The sequence below is a fragment of the Argentina silus genome (genome assembly GCF_951799395.1).
Source record: "Argentina silus genome assembly, chromosome: 2".
NCBI lineage: Eukaryota > Metazoa > Chordata > Actinopteri > Argentiniformes > Argentinidae > Argentina > Argentina silus.
Window position 1 is genome coordinate 8,476,113 of NC_139656.1, and position 24,693 is coordinate 8,500,805.

General features: G+C 47.6%; 1 protein-coding gene across 1 annotated transcript in view; it reads left to right on the forward strand.

The window, feature by feature from the left end:
* The window catches only part of tspoap1 (TSPO associated protein 1), a gene marked incomplete at its 5' end in the record, with an annotated part of 63,817 nt that overhangs the window by 31,479 nt on the left and 7,645 nt on the right, over nucleotides 1-24,693 (forward strand). Inside the window, 22 exons of the mRNA XM_083695121.1 lie at nucleotides 2,342-2,449; nucleotides 2,674-2,802; nucleotides 3,786-3,962; nucleotides 4,637-4,798; nucleotides 9,074-9,241; nucleotides 10,092-10,175; nucleotides 10,348-10,437; nucleotides 10,650-10,772; nucleotides 10,912-11,016; nucleotides 11,239-11,289; nucleotides 12,153-12,185; nucleotides 14,182-14,362; nucleotides 15,686-15,897; nucleotides 16,827-16,933; nucleotides 17,096-17,205; nucleotides 17,294-18,214; nucleotides 18,534-18,685; nucleotides 19,045-19,818; nucleotides 19,942-20,280; nucleotides 20,625-20,783; nucleotides 21,149-22,033; nucleotides 23,011-23,110. Of these exons, the coding sequence (XP_083551247.1) occupies nucleotides 2,342-2,449; nucleotides 2,674-2,802; nucleotides 3,786-3,962; nucleotides 4,637-4,798; nucleotides 9,074-9,241; nucleotides 10,092-10,175; nucleotides 10,348-10,437; nucleotides 10,650-10,772; nucleotides 10,912-11,016; nucleotides 11,239-11,289; nucleotides 12,153-12,185; nucleotides 14,182-14,362; nucleotides 15,686-15,897; nucleotides 16,827-16,933; nucleotides 17,096-17,205; nucleotides 17,294-18,214; nucleotides 18,534-18,685; nucleotides 19,045-19,818; nucleotides 19,942-20,280; nucleotides 20,625-20,783; nucleotides 21,149-22,033; nucleotides 23,011-23,110 (5,170 nt within the window). The remainder of the gene's footprint in view (nucleotides 1-2,341; nucleotides 2,450-2,673; nucleotides 2,803-3,785; nucleotides 3,963-4,636; nucleotides 4,799-9,073; nucleotides 9,242-10,091; nucleotides 10,176-10,347; nucleotides 10,438-10,649; nucleotides 10,773-10,911; nucleotides 11,017-11,238; nucleotides 11,290-12,152; nucleotides 12,186-14,181; nucleotides 14,363-15,685; nucleotides 15,898-16,826; nucleotides 16,934-17,095; nucleotides 17,206-17,293; nucleotides 18,215-18,533; nucleotides 18,686-19,044; nucleotides 19,819-19,941; nucleotides 20,281-20,624; nucleotides 20,784-21,148; nucleotides 22,034-23,010; nucleotides 23,111-24,693) is intronic.

Consider the following 24,693-nt stretch of genomic DNA (forward strand, 5'->3'; position numbering starts at 1 on the left):
ATCTCAAGCAGAGATGGCAGGGAAGGCTATCACTCAGACTGGAATTTATACACCAGTGTCCGCTCTGTCAATTAATCTCATTTTGCTCACATCACTGGTGTGAAAGACTCTAATTTAGCCTGCATTCAATGGAATCTAAAGTTTAGGCTATTTGTAATATAAAATGGAGGGCTGATGACGTATGCGTCTATTATGTCTATGAATGTGTTGTTGTTTTTGTTTACATTGTTTCTGTTTTCTTCATCAGATCATCCCTGATTATAACACCAGTTCAAATGTTGTGTCTGCTAGCATGTGTGTTTTCACCCTGTGGCATCTGGGCTTTCTGGCACTAGCCTCTCTCTGCTCAGCCCTAAGCCTTCAGATCGGGTGGACTGAGGGTAAATACATACCCTTGGAGAAGGAACACACAGCAGCATCATCTGTAGGGGCAGTCAACAGCTGGTCATTAGTGTTGACTTATAATACAGGTAGCATTAAGCATCTCCAGGGACTGACACCATGCGTCCAATATTGAGCTGTAACCATGGTAACAAAGTCATTTGTAGGCAAAGCTAACACATTGCAAGATTTCATGGTAACTCCTGCTGAAATTGTGTTTTGGAGGTTAGCTCTATATTGGAGCTTATCCCTCCCTGCCTTCTGCGAATCAAGTCTGTTCTTATTACATTGCATGCATTTTATCACTTTGTATCATATTACATTTAATCTCTGCTGTCTTATTGATGCTGTTTTATTGAAAGAGTATTGCACATTGACGAGCAGATCTCGGGAGTATTCTGAGGTATTATCGGGTGTTATGCCCATAGGCTCTACTGATGTCTAACATCTCACACCAGGACACCATTAATATGGGGAGAAGACACTGCTATGTATAGAGCACTCTAATTTGACTTTACACACACAAACACACACTGCCCTTTTTTGTGTACATTCCCCATGTTATGTCTAAGCCCAGTAACGGGTGCACTGTTTCTGTTGTCTATCTGACCACACTGTACTCCGCTAAAGATACAGTATTACAGCCTCCTGTTAACTGTTCCCAGAGCACACAGGGTTAACTCTGTAATCACACATGGCTCTCCTAGCCGATGTCTGTCTAGGTGATTGTGATATTTTGCCCAGGGGCCGCTGACACCAAGGACAAACACTCCACTCACTTCCAGCTTTCTGGTTGTCCTTTCTGTCCATCTGGTCTTTCCACCAAACCCTCTCCTCTGCCAGGTCTGTTCCCTCCCCTCAGGATCCATCTAAAACACTCCACACAGACCGGAATGACCCTCTCCCTCCATAGAGGCTGAGGGAAGTCTAGCCTCCATGCTTCCTCCACATGGGCAGGGCCCCTTGTTCAGCTGGTACTAGTATATACCTGCCCTGATGCATCAGGTTGTGAGTGTCTGAACCATACATGGTGAAATGAAAGCCACTAATATGACTGTAGCCCTATCCCAGCTCACAGGATAACAAGTTTATTCATGTTTCACCAAGGGGTTGATGAGAACAATGGGAGGAAGGGTGTGAGGGATGAATTCCAGCTGATACATCCCTAAAACTAGAATACATGATGAGGTCTTAGATGTCAGACCAGCAGCTGCAGTCCAGAAAGTGGGCGGATGGCAGCTCTGGGCAAAGCTAATTGTAGAGCCACTTTCTAGTTCTTCCAGATGTGTTTATGTGGTCCCTCTCTCTTTCCTCTTCCTTCCCTCCACCTCTCTCTTTTTCACTCTCATTTCCCTGTAAGGCTATGTGAAGGCAGATCCCTCTCCTTTTCCTTGCGGTGCTGTGAGTGAATCACGGCTAATAGAGGCTCAGTGCCAGTGGTGGGCTGATTGAGCTGTCCCAATGAAAAGCCTACTCAGTAAGCTGTCATCCACACAGAGAGCAACGTCAGGAAACACTGTCCAAACAACAGTGGATGACAACTGAGGAGAGAGGTTTTTTAGTTGCTGACTGTGAGGGTGTATTTCCCCTGGAGACGTAGAGCTGCTGAATGTTAATGAACTATCAGTTTAGTAAAAAATAAATAAAAAAATCTTCCTTTCTTCTAGCATTGTGACTGCCAATAGTCCTTGGTCCTAGCATGGATTTGATGACTGATGGATAGATGATTCACTTACTTAGTCAAATGTATTTGTTGTAAGTCGCTTTGGATAAAGGCGTCTGCTAAATGCCATAAATGTAAATGTAGTAAGCGACCTAAACATCAAAATTATTATACTGTATGCTCCCTTTTATTCAAGTGATTTGTTCTTATTACACCATGTAAACATCTTGATCAGATGTGTAAGTAAATGGCATGGACAAGATGTTGATGTGTGTGTATCTCATTCTTGTCTTCCAGAATGGGACTGACTATGGGTTCCTGGTGCGTCAGAACTCTGAGCTGCTGCGAGCTCTGGATGACCTGGAGAAGACCTGTAGCACCCTGAGGGAGGAGAATGGCCTGCTGGTAAGACCCACTGTTACTATAGCGGTTTGGACTACACTACTAACCCAGAGAATAGGTACAGACCTGGAACCTAACTCAGACCAAGAAACCGAAGCTTTTGTCTTTTTGAGTCCCTCCCTTCAGCTGCAAAGCTACTGTACTATTTTGGTCATCATGTCTGGCCATTGGTGTGTCAGCAGGAGTTGCAGACTCTGTCAAGTGTTAACATTAGTTCCTCTCTCCAGCGGAAGAGTAGCGCCCCTGAGACTGAGGAGAAGGTCAGGCGGCTGAGGAGGAAGAACACAGAGCTGGCTGTCATCGCCAAGAGGCTGGAGGAGAGGGCACGCAAACTGCAGGAGGCCAACCTCAAAGTGGTACACTGTATATGTATTACCGTTTACAGATACAGAGCCATACTGCATCTCTGTGCCATTTCCCACTGCACTGCCCCAAATGATGGCCATGATTCATTAACAAGCACCAACATCCAAATCGAATTACTGTAATGTTTAGTAATGAGTTGAACTGAATGGTTCAGCGAGTGATGAATGGGAGTCATTGTCGAAAAATACAAGTGCCCCTAAACAGTAGATTGGGTCATTATGGTTGGTTATGAGAATGTAAATTAAATCTAGATCTTGGCACGCTGTCCACAGGATGCCATTGCTCAAACTTTGTCTCTCTAGCTTTTAACTTACCTTAAAAAAAAAATCCCCCCCCCCCCAGGTCTGGGCTAAAGAGCTACATTAGTCCAGTGCCACCTGCAATACCACCTGTCTCTGCCCAGGCTACCTTGCCCATTGGCTGGTTCCATATTCGACCGCACCTGTTTACCAGGCTGAGCCCAAGGCCTGTCTGAGTTAAAGACCCCTCTAAATCTCCCTCCCCTCCCCCTGCTGATGCAAAAGACGAGGACAGTACAATCAATACAAATGAAGCCTTAGTTAATAGAGAAATAAGAGGGATATTTTAGAGCACCAAAGCTTTTTCTTAAGCTATTGTATTTGACTTAAGCAATTGGACAGGGTTGACCTAAATTGTATTTATAGACTGCCTTTAAATGTATAACACTTTGAAATGCCTGAGACTTTGCTTGCCTGACTACGCACACTGAATCATGGTTAGACCTTCATTGCTAATTCACACATTATTGCTTTGAGTGAGTGGGAACCATGAAATATTTGCCTACAGGGAAGGACGACAGTTGATGTCCAGGTGAAAACACTAATCGCTACTGAGAGGAACACATCACAGTACCTGTTGTTCCCCTTAATGGTCGGATGTTTTTGATGAACAGTCAGACTGATGACATTTTCCATCTGCTTTATGTTGACCCCTCCCCTCCCCTTCCGTACAGGTAAACGCCCCAGCTCCAGTGAGGCCGGGGGCAGTGGAACAGTACAAGCGAGCATTTGCCCGCCAGCGTGCCCGTGATCTGGCCCAGCACGCCGACACTCTGCTCTCTAAGGACAAGGAGATTGCCGCCCTGCAGCAAGAGTGTAGGGAGCTTGAGGCCCGTCTGGGCTCTGCCAAGGTATCTTACACCGCCCCTCAACAGAGAGCTCAACAGCAACCTATAATCTAACTCTCAGTCTGCCCACTAAAGCCACTGTGTCATTCACCAACCTCATCAAAGGGCCATTGTGCCTCAGGCTTGCCCTCTGCTGTGCTATTTAAGCACTGCGCTGGATAGGTCCTCAAATCTTGAATTAGTGAGGTTGTGCTGATGCAGATGTAGATCACAGCAAGGAGAGGGTGCCCTTTCTAAATGCCTGTTTTTAATTATCTCGCCTGTGTCGTCAGAGCTGATATTCCTAATCTTTGGGAATCATTATTGGACACATCCTAGGCTTTAGCCTGTAGATCACCCCCAGAGCATGACACATCACTTTATCATGAGATTTAGATCTCAGCCTGGCAAGAAATACTAAGGCATTGGTGTTGTCATTGTAAGATCTTAGTCTACCGTGTACTGAATATTTATCTTTTCCCTCTGTCACAGAGTGCTTCCTCTGGTTATGTTCATAGACGGCCAGTGTCTGTCCTCTGTTATGTTCACAGGCAGTTATTATACCTCCACTAGATGGCAAACAAGTGTGTCATTGTTTCAAATTGCCACAGTTATGCAACAATGTACCAGTATTTAAGCATGTATGACAATAGATTGTGTGTGTGTGTGTGTGTGTGTGTGTGTGTGTGTGTGTGTAGGGTTCCCCTGTCCCATCGCGTGTGCTGGAGTTTGAGAGGCTGCTGAGGGAATCCCAGAAGGAGGTCCTCAGGCTCCAGAGACAGCTGTCAGTTACCTCGTCCAGGGAGCACAACGCCAGCCCCAGCCCCACTGCCCCAGACAAGATCGAAAAAGTTGAGACAGTAGAGAGGGAAGAGAAGGTAAGGTGTTATTCCCGGTCCAGTTCCACACTGACCCCTGTTGGTGGTAAAGTGCAGTGCATCCGAGTGAGGTGTCACCAAGAGGGAAGCAAAGTCCCTGCACACCAAATAGCAAGGTCAAAGTCAAGGCCTCTCTCATCTGCAGATCTTCACAACTGTGGCCAACAAATATTACACTATCACTATTACTATTACTATTAGTAGAAGCCCCAGCAAATATTTGAGACTTTGGAATACCTGTCCATCTAAGTGCCATCTATTTGAGTTATTGCTAAAGCCATATTCTACATATGATTTGCCTGCAGATGTCCAGGGTTAAAGATGCAGTTGCTGTAAATTGAGAACTGTGTTTCTCAAAAGGCAGCATGGTGACGTCATGCAGCCTGTTTAAGGCCAAGTTTGAGATTAGGGTGAAGCTGACATGGACCTGGTCATGTCTTTTCATTAAAGGGGGGTGGATAGTCTAGTGCTGCTGCGGCCAGGATTATGTGAGTTTGTTAATGTGGAATTTGGTCCACTGGGGTTTTTTGAAGCTTAGTGTATGTTTATGTTGGCATAGATGCTGTTTTACAGTGTTATATAATGGCTCACTGTCAGAGCTGACCATAATCTACCAGGAGCCATAATGAGATGATTCCCTGTCTTGAACTTGGGACTGATCAAGAGACAGAAGTCACAAGCTCTGAAGCACTGAGCACTGGGTTCTTAGAAACAATTCTCTCTCTTACTTACCCTCCCAGATGTGACGCCTATCATGCACTGAGATCCAGAGATTTTGATTGTAGGCTCTAATATGGCTGCATAAATATACAGATGGTGTAAATATATAAAAATTATATACTTTAGCATAAGAAATGCAGTGACATGTAAACTATGAGTAAATAAAACATTATCTAAAAATGGCCATCAGCGAATCTCACTATTTTCAAAATTTGGCCAGTCATAAAAAAAAAAACTGTGAGCCTAGTGCAGCAAGGGAAACCAATGTCAAAACCAATGTATTTGAGACATGCATCTCATTCATCTCATTCTAAAGTTTCTGAGGAAAAAATCACTTCTCTCTTTGAAGCTTAGATGAGAATGCTGGTTGTGATAATCTGTCATCTGTGCAACACACACGCATGCACAGAAAGGGGCCATGTTGTGTGCACTCTAATCCCCTCTAACAACAGAATGGTACAGTCCAGTAATCCTCTCTCTGTTGCCGTGGCAGCGGTGAGAGGGTTTTGGATGGTAGGTAAGACTCTAGCCGCACCAAAGACTTTTCTAGCTCGCCCTGCTCTGGATAATTGGGGCCGGGGAAAGCCTTGACGTTGCCACAGATCACAGGAGAGGGGTAGGTCATATTTTGTGTTTGGGTCTGACTCCCTCTGTGCGTGTGGTTAACTTTGTATGTTTATCCCCATGTAGGACTGTGGCTATGCAAGATAGTATTAGAAGAAATAATATTGAAAAACAAACAGCTCTTGGAAGAATCATCAGGCACATCATAAGTAGTTTAGGGTATCCAGTTTTATTTTCCTCAGTTATTTATAGGACAGACTGAAATCGTGATGGAAAAGATTATTATAGCCTGCCTGTAGCTCTCTTGCTCTGTTGCCGCTACGCGTCCTATGTTATTATTGTAACATGAGTCCCAACTAAGTGGATTTCTCTTGCAGATCTGATAGCTGTTGCGTTTCAATATGCATTTCAGTAAATCCCACACCGTAACTCTCACCCTGGTTTACGGTGAAATAACACTTGTATGCAAGCAGAGACACATGAGGCCTACCAAGTCGAGTGACGCCTGTCCCAAAACCTGTTCTGTAACTGTCAGAGATTTTTTTGCACCCAGATGTAGAATTTAGACAGCATATCGTGATAGGATTGTAGACCATTTGATCGTTGGGCATCGATATGTTCTGTATTAAAAGAAAACCAACGGCCAGGCCAATCCATTAAGGTGCTTTTAAAAGAAGTGATCCAGTTACCCGTTTCAGTAGTCCACAGGGATTACGCCAATGTGCTTATGGCATTCAGGGCCTGCTGAATGGGATCTGTCACTGCTTTAGTAAGCATGGACCTGGCCTGCAGTTTCGCCCTTAGTGAGCATGGACCACAGCAATGGGAAGGTGTGTATGGCTGGTAATGGACCAGCCAGACTCTGCGTGGTTTGTGAATTAGTAAGCATGAACCAGTCCTTGTATGCATAGGTAAGTATACAGTAAACTGACCAGTCTGTGTGTGCTTAAATAGCAATGGACGAGTAGGCCTAGGACCTTAAAAAAAACGGACAATCTAAAAATCTAACTACGCAGAATGTGTGGATCTACAGCGTCTGACATGCGTCTGAGGGCTAAGAAAGCATAGACCAAGCACTGCCTAATAGGTTTGATAGAACTAAGCCTTATAGTGTACATCTAGTATGCATGATCCAGAGATCATAGCATGGGTCAAGGTCAGGTGAGGGGGGTGGAGTAGAGATCATAGCATGGGTCAAGGTCAGGTGAGGGAGGTGGAGTAGAGATCATAGCATGGGTCAAGGTCAGGTGAGGGAGGTGGAGTAGAGATCATAGCATGGGTCAAGGTCAGGTGAGGGAGGTGGAGTAGAGATCATAGCATGGGTCAAGGTCAGGTGAGGGAGGTGTAGTAGAGATCATAGCATGGGTCAAGGTCAGGTGAGGGAGGTGGAGTAGAGATCATAGCATGGGTCAAGGTCAGGTGAGGGAGGTGGAGTAGAGATCATAGAGTAGAGCGTGAGTTCACTGCCATAACCTGCAGATGGGCAACTACTGTAAAGCGAGCCATGCCTCTAATTGACTAACAACATTGCATAATAATGCACATGATTTCCTGAACAATTTATTATCACACTTTTTTGTGCATATTAAGTTGCCTACCTTTAGCAACTTTAATTGTGACGTTGTGCACAATGAAATATGTCGTTCAGCTAGCTGAAGTCAAGAGTATGAGAGGTCCAAGAACAGAGGTGTAACTGTCTTTGCCCAAGACATAGTCTCTCTGTTCTCATGACTCAAAGGTATGCATTTTACTATGTGTGGATATGGTATGTTTCCAAGTAATTCAACATGCCTAGGTCTATAAATAAATAACATTTACTTGAGAAATAACATTTACCTCAGACCACCTCTGATATGAGCACTCAACATCAGCGCTTATCTGTTTACCCACTCATACGCCACAGAGTGCACACTGTGAAACTTTAGCATACTGTTACTGTAAGCTGTACCGTACCGTAGTAGTCTACTTATACTATGTAGTATAGTGTACTATATAGCTGTCTCTCTGTTTCAGCCATACCGTCCCACGTAACACTCTACCAATAACATATTATGTAATATTCTCTCAGTGTCTCCCCTCAGCTCTCAGTCTCAACTGTATGACACACTGCCTGAACTCTGATAATGCTTTGAGCTCATCATTGTGGGTAAACACTCAAATTCCCTCCTTACCATGCAGTCTAAACTCAGGGGACCACTTTCCTTTGACTGATTATTGCTCAGTCACTGACCAGTAACAATGGTGTGAGCTTAGGTGTACTGACAGCCGGCTGGTATTTTATTCCAAAGATTTAAGCTCTCTGTCCCCCTAATAATGGGTGCTTTGCATCTAAATATCTTACTTTCCCTGACTTATATTGCATAGAGTAAGCGTGTGTGTGTGTGTGTGTGTGTGTGTGTGTGTGTGTGTGTGTGTGTGTGTGTGCGTGTGTGCGTGTGTGTGTGTGTGTGCGTGCGTGTGCGTGTGTGTGTGCGTGCGTGTGCTAATTCTGGTCTTTAGCTAATGACTAACACTGTAAATGAGAGTTTCTCCTTGCACATGGCACTGTTCCTTTGATCCTGTTACTAGGTCGTGACCTTACCTGCACTAGCCCAGTTTTACTGAGAGCATAAGTAGGTGTGCACTAAAATTAGACACTGATTCCCGACTCTTAACCTGCTGAAGCCAGGCTGACAAGATAATGACACCAATGTCAAACACTTTCCCAGCCAGTGCCCCCTACTGGACTTCAAAATTACTCACTATTATTCACTAAACCTCATAAACCTTATCTTGACTGTCCCTCCTAAAGACCTCTGAATGACCACTGCACCTCTATCTGGGTAATGCATCTATCAGGGTAATGCTTATGCTCGTACAGATGCTTCATTATGTTGTCTTGTCTAATACCCAGATTTCATGATATCATATTAACTTTGTTGTGTGTCATATTATGTTAAAGGCATGGTTGTTCCTGTTTTGTGCCCCTGGAAGGTTGCAGCAGAGACCCCATGTGTGGCATTAGATGAGGCTCCAGCCAGGTGTAAGGAGACTCCCGGAGAGGAGGAGGAGTCGGGGCCGCGAGTGACGCCCCCACCGGGCCTCAGCCCCACCCCCTCCGATCAGGAGGAGCACACAGAGGAGCAGCGCCTACAGTTGCTGGTGAGAACAGCCAGATTCCCCCTCACCTTACACCCTCATTTACTGACACGCACACACTCGCTAATTGGAAGAGTGGTCAGCACTGCTTCAAATTGATAGCTGGCTTAAGAAGTTTTGAGCGGGATATGATTTAGTAACTGTGGTCAGGATGTACTTAGTCCTCACTAGCTAAACAAAGCGTTAATGCTATCACTCACAGACAATCGCGAGAATAAATCAGGCCACAGACCGCTTTTTAATTATCAATATTGTCTTGCTATGACATCATTGGAGAGTGCATTTCCTCCATTAAGCTGTTTCCAGTCTGCAATTAGCCCCTCTGTCCACTCCCCCACACATTCATAGTGGTAATGCTTGATTACGTTGCTGCGGCAATTCTGAAATAAGCTGATTTCTCCTTCTCTGGGCCTGCATGTAAGCTGCATTTAGAATAATTAAAGGATGCTAAGCTTTGTAATACCTTGTTGTTACCATGTCAGAGGTCAATATCGAAATGAATGACTTATTTCTTTAGTATTCAAAACAGATTGATGGTGTAGACACGTTTTTGGGACACAAAAATGATTGGTTCATGATTTGCGGTCTGACATGCAGGATATGATTTAATGATGTATGATAGATGTATGGCTCTCTCATTGTCATTTCTCACAGAAAACAATGTCCATGTCTGATGCCAAATATCATGTTCATGAAAAAGACTGTTAAAACTATGACAACAAGCTACTGTGAAAGGGTTTCAGGGTTAATACTCGATGGCGATCTGATTTCAACAGAGACAGATATGGATTTTCTGAAGCGTATAGTCTTTGTAACGTGCCATGTTCTGGCTTTGTGGCGGTTGTTTGTTCAGGAAAGGGAGCTGAGCAAGAAGAGAAAAGAATGTGAAAACCTTGAACATGAAGTAAGGAAGCGACAGAAGAGATGTCTGGATTTGGTAAGGAATCCCCTCATACTGGGCTGTACGCTCACCTGCCTCCTGACTGCTCTCCAGCTGCAGCCAGTGCCATGTGTTACTGCAGGACAGTTACTCCTCTTACTAGAGGTGATTAGGAGTAATGGACTTCCCCTACTTAAGCTGAGTCTTGTCTTGTGGTCGTCTCTGACAGGAGAGCCAGCTTGAGGATGAGCGAGGCAAAAATGAGCAACTAGCAGAGGAGGCGGATCTCCTCAGGAGGAAGGCACAGCGGCTCGACCAGGTCAGTGTCTCCAGAGGCCCTCTCAGACTTACTGCTGCCATGTAGGAGTTACTCTACATGTACTGTATGGATCATATGGGAACCCTCAAAAGTCCCTGCCATTGACCAGTCCCTGCCATTGACCTACATGGGATGTTATTTGATAGACCTATCTCCTCTCCCCCTGACTGTACGGTGCCAGCGGTCATGCCCATGCTCTCTCTCTTTCTTAGGCCCGGGTTGAAAATGAGGAGCTGAGGGAAGACCTCTCTGAAGTGACCGCTCAACGAAATTCAGTTCTCGAGGAGAACCAGAGACTCCGTGCCAAACTGGAGAACTTAGAGCAGGTCCTAAAGGTACAGCTGGGGTCACATGTGACCACAAACATATTTCACTGTTATTGGTAGTTAGCAGTGTATGTTTCCTGCGAATATGCAGCTTGTGTAAAGTTCTGTAAGGGTTGTGCGACTACATTTCTGTTCTGTGTACATTCAGCATATGCGAGATGTCGCCGAGCGAAGGCAGCAGCTGGAACTGGAACATGAGCAGGCACTGGCTATCCTCAAGTTCAAACAGGATGAGATCAAACGGCTACATAGGGTGAGCACCCTTATGCACTCCTCCCTGCCTTCTACTAGTACCACTGGACCAGCCTTCCAACCACCATGGCCTAGCTGTATAATTACTACTGCCCAGCCATGTTCCCAGCAACCACACACAAGTCATCATCAACCTTATTTATGCGCAATAAAGACTTCATCCAGCAGGAGGCAGCCTTTAGGAAGAAGAACAATGGGTTGATTTTCTTTTTTTATTCAACAGGCTCAGTTATTCGCCAGGAGGGAGCATGAGGGGGTGGTGCAGGTGCTGGAGGTGAGTCTGGTGGTTGTGTTTCTATGGCCACTGTATTATCAGTCTCTCTCACACAGGGGAAATGGCACTCTGTATAGCCTACATGAACTAGGCCTGATATAGACTTACGACATTGAGGTGAAGTACTTCACTCAAGACTAATGTTTCCATATTTATCCGAACCACAAGAGCTGAGGAACTCTCTCCCACTCCCATGCCCAAAGTAGTGAGAGGTTGAGTGTATATATTTGAGTCCTTCAGTGTGGCTCTAGTGTACTACTCTCCTTCACCATGCTCTGATGAGTTGCAGCCTCATTCATAATTCAGACAGACTTTTCTCAACAGCCTAATGCTAAACAAAAAGAGTCAAATATTGAATCTCCCCCCTCTCTCTCTTCAGCAGACAAAAAACTTCCCTTTGTCACTGACACAGTGTGAATACATTATCAGTTCTTTGCGTTGTTAAAACACCTGTCAGTGTAGCCGTTAGAGGGAGAATCTACCCTTGTGTTGTTCTCGCACTTAGGAGGCTGGATAATGTAACCGTTTGAACAGATGGCTTTTATACTGCCTTGTGAAGTTTGCTAGTGGAAAGTGTCAAGAGTTTAGTATAGTTTGAGATATGATGAACCCAAGAGGTCCATGACAAGTGAAGATCACTGGCACCAGTTCAAATCCCCATCTGTCTTAATTTGGTCCCAGAAAATAAATAAAAGAAGCCTAATTGAACAAGAACATTGTAAAGACACAGTCAAAAGCCTCAAATGTCAATTTAATGTACATTGTGTCATTGTGTATATTCTTCCTTCTCTGTGAATGTATCCCATGTACAGTATTAATGGATTGTGTAACTGTGTGTAAATGAAGTGTATATTCTATTGTAGGATTTGATCCAGCTTGTGTTGCAGAGGGAGCTGGTAGAGTACAGTTGCACATGTTTTGTTTGAATTGCTCACTATCTATTCCCCCTAATCTCTACTCTTTTGCTTTTTGTCTCTCTCTTACTCTATCCTTCTACAGTATGTTACTTTCTCTATTCCTCTCGTTGTCTCTAAACTCAGAACATCACTAGAAAAAGTCTCTCTCCCTCCAGAGGGCTCTGTGTTTATATGATTTGTTTCCAAGTCTCTCAACAGAGCATGCTCAGAGAGGAGAAACCAAGACCTTGTAGATAAAGCGCCTTTTTAAAGTCCACATCATTTGACCCAACTCTCTTGGATATATCCCTTAAATGTCAACAGTCAATGAGTGAGCATTTCAGAGGAGCAGAAGGAGAAGTGTTAGGTATGGAGGGTAGAGAGACATCCAGTGATGGAGACTGACAGGGCCTTCTCTAAGACAGCATCTCTAATCTATTAACCATTTGTTTTCTTCCTGGACTCAATGTTCACAAGCATGTGTTTGTTTTGAAAAGCTGTTTTGTGCGTTTGTTTCTTCCTTCTAACCAGAGTACACTGGACTGCATGCAGGTACCAGTAACACCCTGACTACAGATACTCTAGCCCAGATCCCAACCTCCTCTCCAACCCCCCCACCTTAAGTGTGTGCGTGTGCGTGTGCGTGTGTGTGTGTGTGTGTCTGTCTGTACTGAATCAATATACCTTTAGCAAACTAGTATGAGAGGCAGTGTGTAAGTAGTAGCTTATATTTAGTTGAAAATGGCAATGTAGCTGATCGTATTGGCTCCTGTATTAGCTACATGTTATTTAATTGGACAGGAAATCAGACCTCCCTGCGCGGTGACAGACTCCAGCCAGGTTTGCGTGTGTGACGTATACTCCATGTATATGTGTTTATACTAGAGTTACATAACAGGCCTAGTGGTACTTGTGTTCATTTTGATAATCCCTTTGTGTGGGCACAGAGACCCTCTGATGCCGGCTGGCTGGGTGTGTGAAGGTGATTTAAACTGTGTGTGAAACAGGCTGGTGCCCTGTGACGCTCTCTAGATTAGAGTGTGTCTGTGGCACAGATACCAAGCTCCCACTGAGCTGAGCACATGCTCATTGGCTTGTTACCTAAGCTCAAGGTGTTAAGATAGAGTTAGCCTGCTCTCTTGGCAGTCATGCTGTGACCCTGCTATCGTAGGGCTTCTCTTTCCTCTCAGAGTATTTTTAATCAAGTCTCACTTTGAGCATGATCTGTAGTCTGTGACTAATCTCGAGAAGAGTGTTTATTCTGTGTAAAGCTGCATATCAGCAGTTGATCTTGAAGTTGTAGCAGTCTTTCCCGCTTTGACATTGTACGTTTAGAGATGTAGTCATTCTGTTCAGCCCAGGCTTGGTGTAGGTGAGAGATTTAACAGGAAACTGGGTTGAGACGGTTTCGAGTAGGGGCCCTGTCACATCGGTCTGCCAGGAAACTCCCACCACAACCGGAAGCGAAAGCAGCCGCTTATAGAAATTCACTCGGGCTTACACTAAACTCTGTAGAGTGTTCTGACTGAGCCTTGCTCTGTAGTGGCTTTGGTAGTGTGAGCACAAAACTGTGTTGGAGGACATGCAACTCACTGCAAATTACGCTGCACTCCAGATCCTGTTAGTCACCCCACTGAGTTTCTGCTTCTCTTACTAAGGCCCTCAAACCTGTTACTTACCCTCCTTTACCCTCTCGTTCTGTATTTTTTGTTTGTAACCTCATGTTAATTGTTAGCGAACTGTCACTGAAATTGTTTTTGTGGAGACACACAGTTTTTAAGATTCTCTTACATGGATGACGTATGAAAATAAGATTGTAAGGATCAATTCTTGCTCAACCTGCAGTAAGATTTGAAATAAAATTCAAGGAGACTGACTGGCCTGAAAAGTAGGAGCTTGAAGCAAGGCCAGAGGCTGTAATAAGATGATATTATGAATAGATAGCCAAGGGCACAAGCTGGTATTGAGCCTGTGTATGTATGTGTGCTGTGTCCAGTCCAAGGTGCGGGAGCTGGAGGACAAGTGTCGCAGTCAGAGTGAGCAGTTTGGAATGCTCTCCCATGAGCTGGAGAAGTTCCGCCTGCAGGCCTCCAAGGTGGACATGGCTGGCTCCTCCCTCATCGCCAATGCCAGTCTGTCCTATCTGACCAACGGGATGGGCCTGGCTGTAGAGAGAGGTACTGTATGCTACACAGCAATCATTGACTGAGTCTATACCAATACAGTGTACCGCTCATACTCACTTTCGGCATACATTCCCTGTCCCTGTAATAATTCATATTATGTTCATATTGTCTGATCACTCCACAACCTACTGAATCTCCATTAACCCTCAGACTCTGTACCAGGACTTAACATATGAAGATTATTGTGAAAGAGAGTATGTTACCTGTAGGATTTTGTTGCTATTATGTCTAAATCGAGATGATATATTCCATTTGATTGTAGGCCCACTAGGTCCACTACTATATGTAGTAATACTGGCCACAGCTGGCTTTGATGTATCCATTAAACGGAATCCAAATCCCTATTATCCACCCATCCATCCAAGTAGGTGTGTTTGTGTTTTAGACTCAGCTGGGCCATGGGATATGATGTCTCTGGCTGATATCGCCTTCTGGAGTCTGGAGGGTAGTGACAGTCTCCCCTGTGACCCCTCCCTACAGGGTACTGTTATTGACTTGCCTTTTTCAGAGGTGTTGGTCACTGTCACAAGCACACTCCTTCCCTGTCCTGGCCTATCACTGGCCACTTGTGGGCACTGTCATGACCATCACCATCACAGTCTTACAGTTTGGTTGGGGATTGCTGTTGTTGTATGCATGACACACACAAACACACACACCTAGATTTGTGAGAGCGGGCTGAGTGAGCATTCGAGTCAGTGAGTGATGTCTGTGCACTATGGTTAAGCCCTTTACACCACATGAACATACTGTAGACTGCGACAAACTTATTGTGGTTTGGGGTGCACTGTACAATTGACTGACTGCACCTAAAAGTGCAAAATGGATGAAAGCTAACATTGTTGTTAGGCTAACCAGTGCTCATGTGGTGTTGACAGATAGCTTATAATATCACAAAGTAGTTTTTAAACTAATTTCTGCCGGAGTGCCACGTGTAACGCACATGTAGGGTTTTTCCTACATGTGTGGAATCCGGTACGCAATGAGGACTCGTGCAGCTGCCGAGTCGCAATCGTGTGCACCGCATCCTTTTGAAACCAATGGACTTCCGCCAAACCTAAACCGTATTGCGCAGTCTGTGCACGTGGGGTGAGTCCTTTCCGGTCCCGGTGTAAAATGGCGCACCAAGGTTGCGATTTCAGCAGAGACAGAATGTTTTCCTCCATTGTGTAATCAGCCAAGGTTGACCCACAGCTCCCACAGGTCACCCAGCGACCTGCACACCCCACCCCCCACCTATCTACCCACACAGGCAGGTCACAGAGGAGAGGGCTGAGGTTGTATGTCTGCTCATGATCTTCCTCCTCCATTTAGATGTGGCGGCAGCGCTCCGTATGGGTCCAACCCCTCACGCTGCAGGGTTCTCTAGGGCGGAGCGCTCCCCAACCACCAAGCACCGCGAGCTGCCCACCATCAGCGTCAAGTCAGGCTCCACCTCCAGCACCACCCCCAAATCTGAGACCACCCACCTCACCCCCAAGTCTGAGTCCCACCTCAGCCCCCGCAAGTCTAGCCCCATACACGAGGTAAGCGCATCAACTCTAGTACTTAAATCATCAACCTTCCATTTGATATCATTAAATCTAATGAAGGATATGATTAGATAATGTTTTCTGGTTGACAACAGATTGGGCTAGATTAGACTGAATGAATCCTGTTAGCCTGCCCTTTACAATGATACTCAACAAGGTCACGTCACTCTTATGGTTTGTCTCCTCCTTTCCTCTCTCATGGATAAGGACAGATTGCTAGTTGAGATTACCAAGATGGCTCACTCAATCAATTGATTCTATGGATTTACATGTCCAACTGGAAGGATTTAAAAACAATATAATGAACCTTTCCCTTGTCTCACACAACACTGCAGCACATGGGACAAGCTTAGATAAACAAGGGCAAATGACAAATGCTACACATACAGTATAAGAGACACGTTGAGGTTGTTCCTGCAAAGTTAAGAAGAGCCAGCTGTGTGCTCTTCCTGCTGTCTGTCCGTAGAGGCCCAGTGTTGGGTCTCTCTCCATAGGCCGGTGGCTAGTCTTTCATCCAGCCAGCCAGCAGCTCTCTAAAGCTCATATTTAGTGAGATAATCCACGGGCTGCTGTGGATTATGAAGGTTGTAGTAGTTGTAAGTGATTATCCTTAAAAGGTTTTCCCAAGAGCTATAAATATGGTCAATTTCTTATTGTTTACGTGGACAATAGCTTTAAATCCATCCAAGATTTTATATCAGGATGTTGGCTTGTTATCAGGAGAAAACATGGGCAGTCAGATCATTGAACGTCTTACGGAGAGGGAACAACTCAATGGCAGAACAGAAGAATGATCACATATCCGTGATGGGTGTGGTCAGTGGGCACACTGTTCTTGAGGTGGTGTTGAGTCAGACGGTGGTTCCTGTGGCTCTGGCCTAGTTCAGGGCTCCAGTGCCTCACTGTTGAGTGTTGTGTCTCAGGTTGACACGGCCAGTGAAGTGGAGGAGTTGGACATTGATGTGGCCCCAGCAACCTATTCAGCCAGCAGAGGAGCAGCCAAGTTACAGGTCTTCATTGCCAGATACAGGTAATAATTAGCAGTCACAGGTTGTTAAATCTGCTGTTAAATCCTCATGCCTGGTAATTATAATGGTTTCAATTGTGTGGCTATCATAATAGTAATATACTTCATTGGAGATTAGTATATAGGCTCTATGATGACTTGATAATGGCTGTATTTTTTCTCCAGCTATAATCCCTATGATGGGCCAAATGACAACCCAGAGGTGGAGCTTCCTCTCACTGCTGGAGAATACATTTATGTGTATGGGGACATGGATGATGATGGCTTCTATGAAGGTGAGCCCCCCCTAAAATCTCAACATCAGAGTCTGTTTTTACTGTGTGAAAACCATGTCAATGTGAGTGTCTTTGTGTCTTCCTGCAGGTGAGTTGATGGACGGGCGGAGAGGGCTGGTCCCCTCCAACTTCGTGGAGCGCGTCTCTGACGATGACGTCATGAACGCTCACCCTCCAGAGGCTGGGGACATGTCCCATAACTCCCTCCTGGACAGCAGCCTCCACAGCGCCAGTGAGCGCCTCCACCAGCAGCACCACCACCACCTACGCACAGGCCACAGTAACTCTGAGAGGACAGACACGTCTGCAGCCCCTGCACCTGCCACCGCCCCCTCAGAGCAGGCCTCCGCCCCCACCTTCTTAGAGCAGGCCTCCGCCCCAACCGTCTCAGCCCCCCTCACCAACGGCCTGGACTTAGACCTAGAGGAGGTGGGGGTGGACACTGTGCCTTACCCGCGCAAGCTCACCCTCATCAAACAGCTGGCCAAGAGCATCATCATTGGATGGGACCCGCCACTGGTGCCCGCCGGCTGGGGAAACGTGTGGAGTTACAACGTGTATGTGGACCAGGAGCTGCGGCTCAACGTGCCCTTCGGTGCCCAGAACAAGGCCGTGCTGGAGCGTCTGGACATCAACCTGAAGGCCTACCGCGTGTCTGTGCAGAGCCTGACAGAGCGGGGCAGCTCAGACCAGCTCCGCTGCAGCATGCTGGTGGGACGGGACGTGTGTGTGGCGCCCACACAGCTGCGTGTGGACAGAGTCACCGCCACCTCCGCCAGCCTGGCCTGGCTGCCCAGCAACAGTAACTATGTGCACATTGTGTCCTTGAACGAGGAGGAGTGCGAGCTGGTGAAGGCAGGTAGCTACTCGCTGTGCCTCAGTAACCTCACGCCCAGCCTGCACTACACAGTCAAGGTGGAGGCGCGGCCGCATCGCACGCCCTGGGAGCTACCCTTGGAGCGCCGCGAACACAAGAACGCCACCACCACTTTCAACACGCTGATGGCAGGTCAGTGGGCATGCTGTGGCAGGGTGGCCTGGCAGCACCACATAGACACACCGCAGTAGATGTCCTAAATTAGAACTATTAAAGTGGATCAACATGCCTTTTTTTGGCCGAGCACCAGCAGGGAAAATACCACAATAGAATTGCTAAAATATGTTTAACATTGATGTCAACCTAGGTCAGTGTTTTTTAATATCCGTCCATAAAGGATAAAGTGGATCAGTTAAAGAACATGCTCCTCTGTTGTTAACAGCTCAGGCTTTAGCATGATTATGCTTGTGGTTTGATGATTAATCCCACTGATCCTCCCCTCCACTCCCAGGTCCCCCTGATGCTCCTCTGGACGTGCAGCTGGAGCAAGGGCCCTCCCCGGGGATCGCCCTTATCAGCTGGCTGCCTGTCACCATAGATGCTGCTGGGACCTCCAACGGGGTCCGTGTCACTGGGTACACCATACACGCCGACAAGAAAAAGGCAAGATCTGCAGTTTTGTGTAGCTGCACTTAAGATGCACAGAACATGACCACAGGAGTATTCTAGTTGTGGAGATGATGTGTCTATGGGCCCCTGATGTACTGTACTAATTCAGATGGATTCTGCCATGTATGAGAGATTTAGATGATGTTTTTTTCTATGGAGTATATGTTGCTTCCATCTATAAGACCTTGGAGTGTGTGTGAATATGTTGGTGCTGCATTGTAAAGCTGTGGGCAGGATGATGATGATGCCTTGTTTTCTATGGGCTAGTGTGCATTCAAGTGTTTCTGTGAGGAGTGTTTCTGTGTGTGAAGGGTGTGTGTGTGCGCTGATGCTGTGGACCTCTCCTACTGTAGGTGTTAGAGGTGTCGTCCCCCACGGCGGGCAGTGCCCTGATGGGCCCATCTCAGATCCAGTCCCTGCAGACGGCCCATGAGCTCACCGTGCGTACCATGTCTGCCCACGGAGAGTCCACAGACTCAGTGCCAGTCAACGTGCCCGCCAAGTTGGCCGCCATCATGACAGGCTCGGCCCCCCCCTCCCCGGCCATGCCAGCCGCCATCATGACAGGCTCGGCCCCCCCATCCCCGGCCGTGCCAGCCGCCATCAGGACAGGTTCGGCCCTCCCCTCCCCAGCCCTGCCAGCCGCCATCAGGACAGGCTCGGCTCCCCCCTCCCCAGCCCTGCCAGCCGCCATCAGGACAGGCTCGGCCCCCCCCTCCCCTGCCGTGTCAGCCACCATCAGGACAGGCTCGGCCCCCCCCTCCCCGGCCGTGTCAGCCACCATCAGGACAGGCTCAGCCCCCCCCTCCCCGGCCATGTCAGCCCTCGTCAGAAGCTCCATCACCAGCACTGACATGGAACACACCGCCCCTCCCACATCCCCGTCCTACGGGAACTCAGCTGCCAAAGTCTACACTCTGCCCCACGCCTCACCGCTAGACACACACGCTATGGGCCCCACAGGGGGGCTTTCTGCCAACTCTTACCACACTCTACTCACAGAAGCCCTCCTGCCCCCTCCCTCATACGTGGAGGCCTGGGCTAACCCCTCGTCCACTGCCCCCGTACAGGCCGCCTTGGCAGTGCATGAGGCCATGTTACCACCAGCCTCCTACATCACCCCAACGGTAATATAGCTCTACTAGACCTGCCCTACAACTCTCATCTAGCCTATGTTTTTATATGTAGCCTACGATGTCATTATAATTGTAATGTTGATGCGGTGTATATGCTTTTCTCCCTATTTCCAGGTCAGTGTGGCCTTGCACTCTTTGTCAGAGCCAGTAGCAGCATTGGAGCAGAGCATAGACAGAGACAGCCCTAGAGCAGTGCGTTCCGTCATCTCCATCTCCGAGTTCCTGGAGGACCCCAGTGCCAGTGCCAAGCTTGTGACCCCTGAGCCCCACCCCATCCCACCCAAGGCCCCAGTGGACATGCACAACCCTCTCGCACAAGACACCCACCCTCTCCGGCCCTTCAACCCCTCACCTCTGGAGTCAGAAGCAGAGGAGGAGAGTGAGAACACTCGCCTGGTGTCTATAGAGGAGTTCCTGGATCAGGGGCAGGACACAGAATACAGGGGGCAGCAGGTCGGGACTTTAACCTTCTCATTAAGTTTTATTATGCAGGCCCAACAACCCTTGACTCAATGCAGCTATGCTCTCTCCCTCATCTGTTCAGGCTTCAGGATCACTGTCCCACTGAACCCTGTTGAGATCAGTCAGACAGAGGCAGTACATTATGCCTTATGCACAATAAAGTTAATCGTTACGTTTGTGGTTCAATTTTGTGTTCTGTGATTATTGGCTTAGCACCCGCACATATGTAATTCCAGGAATTCTCAACTACATTTCATTTTAAATGGCAGGTTATTGTATAGAAGTGCTATTTGATTGGTTGTAAGCCTCCCCTGTTGTGTGTTCTGTCCTGTCAGAGTTATGGAGGTCGGCTGGTGGAGCCTCCCAGTGGTTACCAGGCTGAGAGCAGCCGAGGCTCCGACCTGTCGGACATCCTGGAGGAGGAGGAGGAGGACCTCTACTCAGACCCCCCAGGAGGGGTGCAGCCCAGGGGCTACACCATCAGATCTAGCAGGGTAAACACTCACCCAGGACCTGTGGGAGAAAACACACACACACACACACACACACACACACACAAAGGCACTCACCAACAGTTCTGTCTATATTTTTGTTGTTTTGAAGAGGACAACCACTGCTCTTCAATTTTATATTTTGAGTTTGCTTTATTTTCCTGTCTCACTCTTGAACTCACCATTTTGATTATTTTTGTTTCTCTTTTTCCTTTTCCTGTGATATGGGGCGGGTGGGTGGGTTTGTCTGTACTCTGTACATTATACTCCCTCTACCTTCACTATACATCATGATGTCCTACTCTACCTACCTCGTCCCACCACACACACAAACAAACAAACACACACACACACACACACCCCTGTAGTCGGACATGTGGGAGCCGGATAGTGACGAGGAGATCTTGGAGAAAATCTTGAAGCTGCCGCCTCAGGCTTATCACACCAAGCAGCTGTTCAGCATCCCCGAGGTGACTGATGAGGAGGACACCAGCCAGGAGGAGTCTCTGCCCCACTACAGACAAGGACGTGGCAGGCCCAGCCATCCACACCCCAGCCACACCCACCACATCCACCATAGCCCCCGACACCACCCCCCCCACCACCACCAACCCCCCAACCCCCACTCTCAACCCCACCACTACTACAGCAGCAGGGAGCCCAGAGCCCAAGCCAAAGAGCCCTTACCGAGACATGGGGCCATGCAGGTCAGGCCTCTGCCACGGCCCCAGCACAGGGTACACTACGCCGACACGGTGGACACCATCAGCTACCCTGGGGAGGAGGAGGAGAATGAGGAGGACCCCAGCCTGTACTCGGGGTCCAACAGCAGAGAGATGCGGGTGCGCCGTGCCCCCCACAGGGCCCACCACGGCCGGGACGAGGCGGGGGCAGTGGCGCTGGCGCTGGGTGGGTTAGGAGACCGTCTCCGGAGAGAGGCCTTGCTCAGGAGTCAGATGTCTGTTGCCGGGGCAGCAGCAACGGCCGTCGGCACTGCCCCCCCTGGCTCCTACCTCGTCAGTAAGACGGTGCGGACAGTCAAGGCCCCGTCTGGCTCTGGGGTAGAAATAGACATTGAGTATGGCACAGACAACGATGAGGAGCCCCAGCCCTACGACCCCCGGGAAGTTGTGGTGGAGCAGGTGAGCTCCGAGTGGTGGGTGGAGGGGGGGCAGCCAGACCTGACCCAAGCCCTTCTGCGCCGGCCCAAACCTGAGCTCCAGACCATCGCCGCCGCAGCCCACCACCAACGGGTGTGTTCTCCGAGTCCCTCCCCCCACCCCGAGAACGGCTGTAACCTTTTGTGTCCTTTAGTGGAGCATCCTGCCCTGAAGGCTGGCTGTGTAGCACAGATAGCAGACGTTCTAACTGTGTCATACATCACTGTCAGAGCAGTGGACAGAGGGTATAGAAACAGGTAGCCCTTCGGAGGGCCACCGGGCTTTTCTAGGACATGTTGCATTAGAACTCCTACACATCTCTATAGGTCCTATCAATCACCCTGCAACTGGGATGTCAGCCAAGCAGCTAAGTTGTGTGCAGGGGGCGGATACAAAAGGTTTAAGCCAGTTACCCGTTGTTCCCTGTGGCTGCATTTGGATGCCCTCTCCTCTCCTCTCCTCTCCTCTCCTCTCCTCTCCCGGCGTCTGTGTAGTCGTCTCGTCATTCGTCCAATGTCCCCTTTAGCTGAGACCCCAGCTTCTGCCTGTCCATCTGTTTAACCGCACTACCAAGTGGCATTTAACCTGCAGAGGCCTGGGAAACCACGCAGTCATTGTTTCCTTCTAGTTATGTGTCGCTCCAGCCCTGCAGTGTCTTACAACTCTCTCCCATCGTGGAAAAAACATGCTTTTGAACTTTTCTCTGTGCTTTTTGTCTTCCCGGAGTGTATGCACCTATTAGAACATGTCATCAATATCTATGGATGTAAAGAACTTCTGGGGTTGTTCAGTGAGGTCTATAGCTACAGTATATACCTGAAACATGCTTTGATAGTTAATTGTATGACAACGTATCTAGAAAGGTTCAGGTTTTCCAAATTTAAGACTGTTTAATTTGCGTCTTGGTCTAGTTAAATGATGAGTTAGGTTTCTAGCAGTGAGAACAGCCCCAGGTGTCCTGTCCCCTATAGTGGTTGGGTCTCTGGGTCAGGTGCTTGTTTCTCTGACTGTGTTTATGTGTGTGTGTGTGTGTGTGTGTGTGTGTGTGTGCTCACGCATGTGTGTACCAGGAGGGTGGCAGAGACCCAGCACTGGAGGCTGGCACTGCATGGGGTGCCCAGACTGAGCTCTCTCCTAAGCTGACACGCTCAGAAGCCAGGCAGCTCAAAGGTCAGACTCTCACTCCTCCTTCTCCTCTGTCTCACTCCCCCTCTCCCTCCCTCTCTGTCTGTCTATGTCTATCTTTCTCCCTCACCGATAACAGTGTACTGAGGGTGTATAGGACAGTGCTGGCACTCCTTTTCTTGGCAGACCTCCCTTTATCCCACAGGACTGCAGTGAGATTATCACACTGGAGGCAGAGAAGGGGGAGGAGGGGGGGAGGACAGTACTCTAGCTGGGGTTGGGAAGAGAGAGCGCTAAGCTAAGAACCAGCTTAACCCAAAATGGCTTGTCATGACATGAGACAGGAGGAAGTGACAACCATGAAAATAGTAACCTAGATTAGCCAGCAGAGAAACCGCCACTGAAGAGCATGAGTCTCTCTCTCTCTCTCCCTCTCTCTGTATTTTATTTCTCTCTCTGCCTCTCGCCATCCTCTCGCCTGTTTGCCTCTCTTGATCTCTCCTCTCTCTCTCTCTCTCTCTCTCTCTCTCTTTCTCTCTCTGTCTCCCTCAATCTCCCAGCTGTGTTCTCATGGAACAGATCACATATATAGCTCAGCTGTTCTCAGTTGCAGGTGGAAGAGACCATGTGGACACACACACAAATACACAGAGAGGACTACTCACACCTAAAGAGAGAGAGGGGCAGCAGGGAGGAGCTTTCACATCTCCAGAGATATCACTGAGGATATGAAAGTGTGCTATTTTTCCGGCTCTGACTGTTGCTACAGATGGACTGATCCTCCCTAATGAGATAGAACACACCTCATTGGTACAGCTTAAGGCTCACTACAGCAGTTCAGATAAACTGTCTGTCTTATCAAATACTGTAGGTAGCGATAATCAGTACATCAGATACACAGCCCTCTGGTTATGGTAATGCTGTGGTGTCATAGCAACACACTGTACCTTATGCCACATGTGTAGGCCATTTTTACATGACATGCCACGTAACAAATCACTTTAAAGGCATCATATGCAGGACTGCGCCGTCTTTTCACTACAATGGGAATTGCAATGACAATTCAGAATAGTGTCGTCTCCTCTCTCCCTCCCCTTGCTCAATGCAAACTACTTGTAACTGAAACAATTAATCTGTCAACAAAACTTAGAAAAGGCTATAATGTCAAACAGGGTGTTTACTAGGAAAAATCTTTAGAATACACGTTACGAACTTATTTGCACACAAAGCTTCAGTTGCTTAGCTCAGCTTCCAGCACTGAGAAATACTTGCGGCTCCCAGACAGTTGGTAGCCAATGAGCCACACACACGCAAGTCGCAGGTTACACGCCCACAGCAAGTGGTAGACACCCAGAAACATCCCATTTTGGAAAAGCAAAAACAGTCTGAAGGGCAGAGTCTTGGCAGGTGCAAGCATTGTCACAGACTGCCAATGCAGTAATGCATGCAGTCATCAGTAATGATTCAGCATAGTTATTTTGTGACATTTTCAAGGGGAGAAAGCTACATATTGCACCTTTTAATGTCTCTGATGTGTTTAGACGTGCATAATGTCCTTGTGTTTTTTAGTCTATAGAAATGTCCAGAGATGAAATTGGTCTAGTTTTGGAGAGAGGAGTCCGTGCTGT